Genomic DNA, 10,981 nt, shown 5'->3' with positions numbered 1-10,981 from the left:
CATACACATCAATTGTGTAATTAGAGCGTCGACCAAATGTGTCAAACTGAATGTTTCCGGTCATACCTTGTACTTGGACCTGCCAGGCACCAAGAAAAGTATGATAAAACACAAACTCCCCATAAAGACACGGCACAGTCCTGACAGTTCTAATGTGTAGTATGGAATGAAATATGGTGCTGGATTGGTTTCAGTGTTACAGCACTTGTTCATGAAGTCAACCCAATAATGGTTATAAATGACTATATTTTTTAGGTTATGGTTTGTAGAGTTGTGGTTTGGTAATCTTTCAAGGATTCTCAGAAAAGAAAGGAGAGTAAAAATAGACAAACTTTATAACTGTAGCAATTATGAAGCAGTTTGAGTGAAGTAGGGTTGCAGCGATATACCGGTTTCAAGGTATACCAGGGTATGAAAATTGTAATAAAATATATTATGGGAGACTTTTTCCACAACCAAAGAAATGGTTTCAAGTTTCAATTATAATACAGTGTTTGTAATGTTAACATTAACTGCCCGATATCGTGACACCATGAAACTGTGATATTTCTGAGATGATTATCGTACCAGGAACATTTCATACTTCTGTAACCCTCGAGTGAGGAGTGATATAAAGCAAAGATAAAACCGTAGAGTAAATAAAACAAAAGGCAGAGCTGTGTAGAGAGACTGTGAATGCCTTTGATCTCACCATTTTGAGGGCTCTCTCTATGTCAATGCCTTGGCTCCAGGGCACAGCGGGGTTGGCGAGGCAGTCGCCCGCACTCCCCCTGCGAGACACGTCCACTCGCTGTCGTCGAAGGTACCGGAAGGCCTCCGCAATCACGAGGATGGCATCGTGGGTCAGCGCTGATGTGTACTGGGACAAAAGGCAACAAGAAACCCCAGTGACGCACCACTGACATCATGCAGGCAGACTTCACTGCTATAAAGGCAAGGTTAACATTTCTGCAGCAGTACTGGGTGCGTTTACACAGAGAGCAGTGCTACTGATGTAAAAAGTACAAAAAAAAAAATCAAATCATCAAAGCCTCACAAATATGATTGAAAATTGTGCATGTATAAAAGACACCTCCTTTAAAGAGCAAGCAGGTGACAAGTAATTTAAGCAAATGTCTCACTGAAGGGATTCAGATTTACACATTTTCTCTGATTCAGAAGTTACTACCTTAAAATTTATAGGGAGACGGGGGAGAGAAAAAAAGTTTCTTTGAAGATTTTAAATAAAAAGTAACTGCAGCATCAGCGGCGCTGACCTTGAGTGGAGTGTTTTTGGCTTCTGGAAATTCTCTTTCATCCAGGCGCTCCCACCGCTGGAGGAACTGCTGGACGATGGGGCTGTCTGGGTTGATGATCTGGAAGCCTGTGATGTTGGCTCCACCAGAAAACACCCTGTCCAGGCTGATGTTGGAGAAACCCTGAGAGCAAAGAGCAAATGAGGGATCATTAGCCGCAAAGAGAAAAAAAATGCTTTTGCTTGGCCGTACATCATCAGCTTTTTAGTTCTGTTTAATTACTGCACTCAGTTGTTAGTCTATCATAAATACATATTGAGAAGTTTAACTATACTACAGTGTTGCGCTTATTTTCACTGCATTGCATCACACTGAGCTGTGTTGTTCTGGGCTTTGTTGGTCTGTTTTATATTGTGAGCTCTTACCAGGTTGGCAAGGATATAATGGTATCCTCTGCTGTTTTTTCCCGAGGTCACCACCTACAAGTCGCAGGAGGAGACACACAGTGAGTCACATTCACATCTCATATTCCGAGAACATTTTAGAGGGCTGAGATTCAGAAATGATAAAGACCTTTAATTTCTTAACACAGTAGTTGGGGGGAAAACAAGAAAGGAATTAAAGACATTTTAGCGGCGAGAGAGCGTGCCAGCACATTTGTACGTTTGTGTGTGTTTGTCTGAGACGCATACAGAGAGGGGAGAAACTGTGATGACAGCACTTGTTCCTTTCCATTAACTTCAACATGTAAAATAAGGTCAAGGCTCCGGAAAAAACCTCCCTCCCTCTCTGCAGCTGCCTAGTGCTCTACAGTCTGCCTCTTCCTGCTCCGCCTGTCTCAGTCACACACTGACTCAATTAAAGCCAAAACATCGTACAGCACCTGTCTGAGCCGAGCAGACACACAGCGAGAGCTGCACTTGCTGATTTCTTTAAACTTCCTCATCAGCCAAAGCTCTCTCTTTCTCTCACTCTTTCACACGCACACTCTCTTTCTCCATATCTCCCTCCATTCTCCATCAGAGTACGATGCTTCAAAAAGAGACTGTGGGGGTGGAGAGTTGCTCTTTCTCTCTCTCTCTCTCTCTCTCTCTCTCTCTCTCTCTCTCTCTCTTCACTTTCCACACTCCCCCACAGTTTTGATATAAGTGTTCTCAGGCTCTGAAATCAGCTAAATGTTAAATGTCCAGAGTGAAAGTGATATCATTTTGGAGAGATTTTATAGAGGACTTTTTACAACAATTTTACAACAGCACCGAAACAAGGACATGCATTGCTGTGGTATATTTCTAGTGCTATTTCTATTTTTTTCATTTAGGGCTGGCATACAATAAAGCTTATTCAGTGCATGGATTCACACCCCTGTGTTGTCATCCACACCTATGCACCACTAACTCCTCTGGTTATTTCTGCCTTAATGCCCCCTAATTGTTTCGAGAGAAAGGGAACGTCCTTGATGCTCCAAGGTCCACCCTCCAACTGGCTTATACACTCTGACAATTTTCCAAAATAAATCCAATTTCTATCCTCGGAAATACAAAATGATTTCATTGTGTTTGACATTTTGCACCTCTCGCTGCAAAAGCCCCCCCTCACATCCTGCATTTTCCTCATCAGCCAAAACAATTCCTGAAAGCTTTTCTGCTTATTGTCTTCCAAATTGTCTTGAAAAGCTTTTCATTTGCTATTCATCCATGTGAGAGGAAGCCGCAGTGACCCAAGTGTGGCAACACAGCGAGCACTTAATGAAGCTGCAGTGCCTGGAGTGGCTGGCTACAGCTCCCGTTATCACCAGCACGCTCAGGCAGAAAGCACAAGACTTCACACTTCTATATATGAGCATCTAACTCTGACACCTCAACTGCCGTTTCTGACTGAAAACGTGTTAAGCTGCTAGAAAATTATAAACTGTAAATATTTAGTGCTTACTGTACTACGAGGCACACAAAACACATGTTAATGTGGGAGCTTCAGTTTCTCTTGACTGTCTAATGGAGAGTAACAGGAGAGGTGAAAGTAAGTTCATAAACACATGGTTTGTTTTCTTGGCATACTAAACCACAACTCAGTTCTAGATGCTGAAATCTTCTGCATAGAGCCCGACGAAGTGGGATTTTTGAGACCGATACTGATTTTAGAAAATTCAACGATGACTGACTGAAAATAGACCTTTTTTATTTGAACTGTGCACAAGATTTTGCACTGCAAAGGTACTCAGAAGGCTGCTTTACAGAATATTAAACATTATTAAACATTATACATGTATTACATCGTCAACCAATTCCAAAACTGAACACTGAGAAAATAAAGAATAAATGAAAAGAAAACAAACATCAGTATTGTATATTCAGTATCAGTCAACTGCTGACATTTAAATAAAGAGCTACACAAGGCACATATCAGACGACACATACGCCGATACAGAGCTATGGACATGTCTGGTATAGGCCAATATCAATCAGCTGTGCTCTATGCAGCCTCCTGCTGTGAGGCGACAGTGCTAACCACCACTTCACCGCATCGCCCTAGCTGAGCAAATGCATTTTCCTAATGGTCAGATTGCCTAGTAGTCATTCACAGCCAATTTTGTACATGCACATCTCGTTGACAGGTTTGCTTTTGTGTCAAGTATTTCTTTTCAAAACAACTTGAAAATGTTTTGATTTGCATGAAAAAGAAAAAAGAAAATCCCCCTCACTTGGTAGTCATCTGGTTGGCGGCGAGCACAGACACTGACCAAACTTCCAAAGTCGGGATATTTGGTTGGTAAATCAGAAAAAGGGATGATACTGGGAGGTGGCTCTTGTTTGATTGTGTTTGTCTTTACACTGTAAAAACTGTACATACATACTTGACATACATACATTGTAGTGTAGCTATGATACATAGTGAGAATAGTTAATAATTAAACAATAGTGATACTACTGAATTCTTTATGGATGCAAAAGCTATTAAAAGCTCACAGAACATGTTCAGTTTCCACATCCAAATTATATAACATATTATTATTATAAATAAATTTGCTGTTTGCTTAATATAAAAATAATACATTTTATTTATGTAGCAATTTAAAAGATAGTCAAACACACTTCCTACCAAGGAATTACATATGATTGATCATATTGACAACAGATGTATTCTGAAACATTTTGTACATTATGGCAATATTTAACTTTAGAAAAAAAAAAGTTAGGTATATAAGTTAATACACACATGTTTTCGTAAACGGTTATTTCTTTTGATTTGTCGTGGGATTTGCTCCAACCCTGACTTGGCAGTGCATGCATCGGGGCATAACAAATATTTTTAGGATCCTGATGCTCCAGTTTCACGGTCCCCCGGGATAATCACTTTTTGTGAGTATGTGAAACCACGAGGATCCTGGAAGAGGTCAGGCGCTACCGTCACTGAGAGAGCAACACATTTATTGTCACAGGACTCATGTCTTCCTCACTGTCAAAATCCCTTTATCACAAAACAGCTTCTTCAAACAGCCTGGGGGAAAAGAAGACCTGTGATCTGCACTGTAAGGAGCCTGCAGCACTGACTGTCCTGACTGGCTCCTATCTGAAGGCAAAGGATATTCCCAGGTATGTGAAGTGTCATGCCCCTGTCGTCGTCTTTATACAGTTACTGTTACTACAGTCCAAAGTGGATCTGAGTCCAACTAAGAAGGATGAATCATATTAACATCTCCCAAAATGCAGTTGGTTTTTACGATGTATCATGCAATGTTTATTCTCTGAACCCTCTGACTGAATCAGGACATTTTCCTCCATAACTCCTTTGTGGATTTGCCTGCCCAGGGACTGCTCAGGAAACTTAGCTATTTAGTTGAAAACTCTGGGACAGTTAATTGTGCCTGTTAAATAAATCAATAAATAAATAAATCACAAGGAAACAGTGTGCCCAAAACACGTCATTATGACTGAGAAAGGAACAACTGTTCACTCTTCCAACCAGGACTGAAACCTAAACTCTGCAGTTAAAAAAAAAAAAAACAGCACATCATCTTCCAAGCCCCTCCAGTGCAATACAATCAAATGAATCACAGTTATCAGACGAATAAACCCAGCACACAGACTCATGTTACATCTATACATTAGTATTCATCTCTCTGTGGAGGATATAATCAGGGCCATCTTCTTATGCTGCAGAGGAGACAGACACAGAGCAGTTGTCCCAGGTCGCACTTCTTTTTATTTGTCCGTCCTGTTTTATACGAGCAGGTCTGTGCTGTGCCGTTTGAAGCAGGCCTGAACCGGGCCGAGCTGCAGGGCGATGAGCCTAAATATTCCTGCGGGAATCGACTCTAATTAAGAAGAATGGAGCCACAGTCCTGTGCAGAGCTGGATGTCTGCCCAAGTGCCTTCAAAAGGATTCGACTCTCTTCCCACTGATGGAGGCTTCTCTTTGTTACAGTGATTTGTCATCGGCTTCTTCAGAACTGGAACAGGCATCCAAGGTTGATGTCTTTCCCTTTTCACCAGTCAACTAATTATTGTTACGCCACTCAAAACTGGGCATAATGTGAGGAGGGATTTAACTGTCAAACAAGTGCATTAAAGAAATGCAACACAGCAGAGGAAGAACAGGGCTGTGTATCAGTCAAACATTGCTCCACAAAGCTGAATCTTTGAACGGGAGTAGTTGTTATTATTTTTCATTATAAAACTTCTGACAGATTTTGAAGAAACCTGAAAATGTTGAATGTCCTGCCTCATTTCTAGTCTTTTTTAGTTCTAGGTATTATTATTTCAATTGTTATTTCCTCGAGACTGTGTGCAATCGGATGGTTCTCCCGCTTTCAGCAGCCATTAGCTACACACTTCTGAACACAGTCCTCTTATCAAATGCCAATTTCAACCAAATAAAAAACATGTGTATGAAGTTGTAATGGCCTTACTATCCATGTTGCCGTTGTGCACTTGCCAACTCTCCTGCTTACGCGTGTTTGAAGTTGTTTCTCATGTTTGGTTGCTTTTAACTCAGACTTCTCTGGGGTCTCCTTTAGAAGCCTAGGCTACAAAAAAGGCTCTACAAAGACTTGTCCTATTTTACAGTGAGTGTTTTTCTCTTTTCAGAAGCCATGTTTTCTTGTTTATAATGGAAGTGAAAAAAAAGGGAAAGCACAGATAGCTGTCTTGTTGGGGTTTGTTTGCAAGGAATTATACTTCCTGCTGTTCTCTGACCTTTTTATTTGGAGTTCAAGGTTAGGTTTTAATAGAAAAGTATGAGTATTATCCATTATTTTTTCATATTATATTATGCTATTTTAAATTGCAAAATGTAATTGAGAAAGGTGCCAAAATGTTCACTTTTGTGTCTCGAACACTTCTTCCGTTTAAATGATCAAACAAACTTTGTTTCTTACCAAAATACACTGTGGCTATCTTCAAAACCTTGCTAAGACATTGAGAGCATTTCCCACCTCCTAAAACATGAGCAAATCTTTTTTGAGTGTTTTGAAAACTGCATCGTTTGAGTCATTTTCTCCTCTTTCATTGACGCATTGCTAACCTAAATGACACATTACTGCCAACACATGACAACTAATTCCTGCCCTCTGCAGTCTGCACAAAAGTCCATTACGTCACCCCCGGCACTCATGATGTGCATGTGCATGATTATGCTTATTCTGGTGGAGTATGGAATACAATCAATTAAAGGACCTCAATGAAACATATTTCTCTTCAGTGCTACTAGTGGCTAAAACTGCACCGGTTAACTGTTTTCAAGTTACAATGGATTTGATTTTCATGAATATTTGCACAGACATCCACGGTTCTCAGGGAAAAAATGCTAATGACCTTGGTGATCCCCTGACTTTACCTTAAGCACCCCCACAAAGTAAAAGTATTGCATGAAGTGCAGTAAAATCGTATATAGATTTAAGGCCCAGGAAGGACCATAGCTAATGACTGATGCCTTCACTGTTTATATGGCACCATCATTAGGTCAACATTTGCTCAGTACTTTGATTTATGACTAAACAAACTAATGATATTCTCATCAGCTTCAGCTGTATTTATCTGTATTTAGTGCTAATTAGCAAATGTTAGCTATCAGGCTAAACTAGGGTGGTGAATCTGGTAAACTGGAAAACATTACCTGATAACTTTAGAATGAGAGCCTTGCTATGAGCATGTTAGCATGCTGATGTTAGCAATAAGCCCAAAGAAATGCTACACCTAAATTGTAGCTTCTCACAGCTACTAGCATGGATTGGTCTTAGTTTAAATAGTATACTGTACTGTATATTTGGGAACAGATAACCAAGTAAATTAAATTCACCCCCTCAGAGAAAATATTTATGCTACAGTGACCATTTGTTATGTCGTGGCCTCTAAAACGCACACGCAAAGCAACATACAACACTACAATTAACACACAGGATTAAATAACATCCACACATATGATCTCGTCCCAAACGCAATATCTTGTTTTACTATTCTACTCACTGGGTGTGAAATTCCAGTGCACCTCTGGGAGTCCAGCATTTCTCCGGTTTCCCTCCACAGTACCAGACAGGGAGACTCACACAGCATGGCTCAATTCCCACAAGCTCTCTCTTTTTTTTTCTCTCTGACTCTTTCACTGTCTGTCCAGTGTGTAAGCAGGAGGCTGGAGGTGACTGGTCCTCTGGCAGCAATGATAAATTCACTGTGCTTCTATTATTGATGAGAAGCCTTAAAGGTGTTTATCACCCGTCTTTACTTTAGTGAAGGGATGAGCAGACTGATGCTTTTAAAGGCGAGAGAGTCGGCCTGCGGGGGAGCAAAAAAGCAAAAAAAAAACAACCCACAGCACATTTATCAACAAATAAAGCCCTGTTACGAGTGGAACTAACTTCACAGAAGTAATTAGCACAAAACGACTGATAGATATCTGCCTGTAAATTAATTTATGGTGCACTGGGTAAAGATAAAAGCCTTCATACAGGTATACAAATAATTTAATGTATATGATTGTAGTGTTTATGAGTTAAAATCTTAAACACTGGCTACAAAATAAATCCTGTCCAGAATTGTTGCTTCCTGATGCCTGAGTGATCTCGGTTGTGTTTGCTCACTCCTGCCTTTGTGAGAGATCTTCCCTCAGGCTAGGAGGGTAGGCTATTTATAGTAGGCTCATTGTTGTTGCTGTTATGGGACAGTGTGTCCTACTTACACTGGGAGCTGATATTACATTAAAGCAAGTGTTGATGTCACAGCCCGTATAAGGAATCACTCACAAGAGACGAAGGGCAGGCATGTCTTGCCACTCTCAAGCATCTGGAGAGACACTTGTCTGACAGATGTTGCCTACAAGGCCACCACTCGCATGAATCCACCACTGTAATGAGATTACAATCGGATCGGCCTGACATGACACCAAATGACCTCCATTATCTGATTCGATAACTTGAATCTAATATGGAGGCGATTTGAGAACATTTAAAGAAACCATTTGTATGGACATGAAGGGCAGAGAGGAGCAAACTTCTCTTAATTAATGAAAATGTTCTGTGCTGTCAGTAAAAATATTTCCCCGCATCAGAGGAAATAAAGACAGATCCGCAGTGAAGGTCAGAGTAAACCTCGTAAGGCCTGCAATAATGAAGATCATTACGCAGAGGGCAAAAGCCTTCGCACACAAATATCTCAGCAAAGAACAGTCAGTTAGAGTATGCTCAGGATTAATGGTTCAAATGGGCACACACACAGAAAACAAACCACTTGCGGGTTTAATGGTTTTTGTAGCACGCCCACAGTTTGGAGAAGCAGACTGGAGGACAGGCATCGAAGCTTACTATGTACCGTATGTACCGAATGGGAACAGCTAAACGTACAGTATTTTAGCCACCTACACTTATATGTACACTATATTTAGTATATTTTCATTGCTTCAGACAGCTCTGTTTAAGTTTATTCGGGCCATTCTCTGCTCTTGTCAAAGCCACAGGACATCATTGACAGTTAGTTCAACCTGCAGATCACAGGAGTTTGACAGGATGAAGTCTGACTATAGTGTCACTAAAATGGCTACTCAGTTTCAAGTCACACATGTTGAGTGTCAATGCTAGCTTCATTTCAAAACTAAGAGTTTGGTCAGAAACATTTAGGTCAGGATCAGGTTTAGTAAATAAAGACTGGGATTATTTTTGTGCATGCCTTCCTCTGTGGGGGTTTTGTTGCACCTTTTACCCACTAAATCAATGCCTTGAAATATAAGATAAGTGCATACATATCATAGATATAATAGTCAGGCTACCATGAAACATGGAGTCATTAACATATATAAAACATAAATGTGCATTCACACTTCCAAGTGTGATAACGTTCTATCATCTAACTATCACACTTACTCACATACACAACTCAACCCCAACCCTTAGGATGAGATAGTATCAACATTCATTATCCAAATAAAATTCCACTGGTCAAAGGAAAAACAGATCCGTCTGATCCAGCCATGTATTCAACTGCACAGATCTTGAGAAACAGTCAAATTCATTTTTAAGGTGAAATGTGACCATGCGTGCAACACAGCTTCAAATCCTCCATATAAACACTAATGATCTTCTAAGTAAGTAAGCAAATGAACCCTCATTTAATACCTTTTTGACATTAAAGTATTCTCTACGGTGTAGCCACAGTGAGCAGCACGCATTTGCAAACACTGGATCTGAATCAAGACTCATGTGGGAAAACCGTAGCTGATGATCACCTAGGAAACAAGGATGAGGAGGCTGTTTAATTCCTCCACGTGAATTAAGCCCATGTGACCTCAAACAACGTGCGTGGAATAAAAAGACCAAATAACAACAAATAACGAGAATTAAACTGAATGTACCCCTCTCGTCTGTGTTAACATCGGCCTTCTAAATGATAATCTTGAGATCTGAGGCAATCATGATGCACTCCAAGTGTTTAGGGTGGTAACAGACAAAAAATGAAAAGTGGGGAGCAATCAAAGCCAGAGAGTGCCTTATCTGTGTAGTGTGTGGATGGAGATGACGTTCAAGGTTAACAGTGAAGAAAAGACAGTTGTTTACTCCTTTACAAACACAGGAGCATGCAGCGCCATGAGGCTGAATAAATGTATTTAAGGACAGACATTTTGTTTCCAGTGTGTTACTTTTCTCAAATACAACAGGCTGAACTAGGAGTGTGTGTTGGCTCCATACCTGCTCCAGTATGGCGTTGATCCTGCCCACCTCACAGTCTATGAGAAAGCGTTTCTCTTGCCGGCGGTCCATTTCCTCAATGATGCGTCTGTACTCTTTGGGGTCTACAATGTTCCCCACAGAGCGAGCTGTCACCTGCCAGTTATTGGCCACAGCCGACTCCATGATGGCCTGGAGGATTGCAAAACCTGGGGGAGCAAAGGGAGAAGAGCTTCCATCACACAACTGCTGTTTTCTAGCACAGCAGCAGGTAAACGCTGCACTGAGAAGCCAGATTGCTATAAAGAAGAGCTGTGAGGGTGTTCTGGCTTTCCACTATGATTATTAACATGCTTAATGTCTGAACAGCTTCTGACCAGCTTTTTCATCACACATATTATCAAACTCAAACAATGATGTAGTGATGAAATGTCTATTTGAACAATAAAATCCCCTTGTAAGACATAAAATAAATGGAGACAGAACACGTTTACAGCTGGTAAACAAGGTATTGTACCAAGTGGATTCAGAATTAAACAGGTCTGGTGTGAATCCATTTGTGTTATTCAAACAGTCAACAATAAAACAGTTGCTACAT

At 40.6% G+C, this 10,981-nt stretch overlaps 1 protein-coding gene across 1 annotated transcript in view; it reads right to left on the bottom strand.

Moving 5' to 3' along the window:
- The window catches only part of gria3a (glutamate receptor, ionotropic, AMPA 3a), a 71,926-nt gene that overhangs the window by 28,071 nt on the left and 32,874 nt on the right, over nt 1-10,981 (bottom strand). Inside the window, exons 4-8 of the mRNA XM_083927465.1 lie at nt 10,405-10,592; nt 1,661-1,714; nt 1,257-1,418; nt 692-859; nt 1-79 (exon numbers count right to left, since the gene is read on the bottom strand). The exon at nt 1-79 is cut by the window's left edge and continues 26 nt beyond it. Coding sequence (XP_083783591.1) covers nt 1-79; nt 692-859; nt 1,257-1,418; nt 1,661-1,714; nt 10,405-10,592 — 651 coding nt within the window. The remainder of the gene's footprint in view (nt 80-691; nt 860-1,256; nt 1,419-1,660; nt 1,715-10,404; nt 10,593-10,981) is intronic.

This window comes from Echiichthys vipera (genome assembly GCF_963691815.1).
Source record: "Echiichthys vipera genome assembly, chromosome: 14".
NCBI lineage: Eukaryota > Metazoa > Chordata > Actinopteri > Perciformes > Trachinidae > Echiichthys > Echiichthys vipera.
Note: the sequence above shows the minus strand (reverse complement) of the source record. Positions and strands in the feature narration are given on the sequence as shown.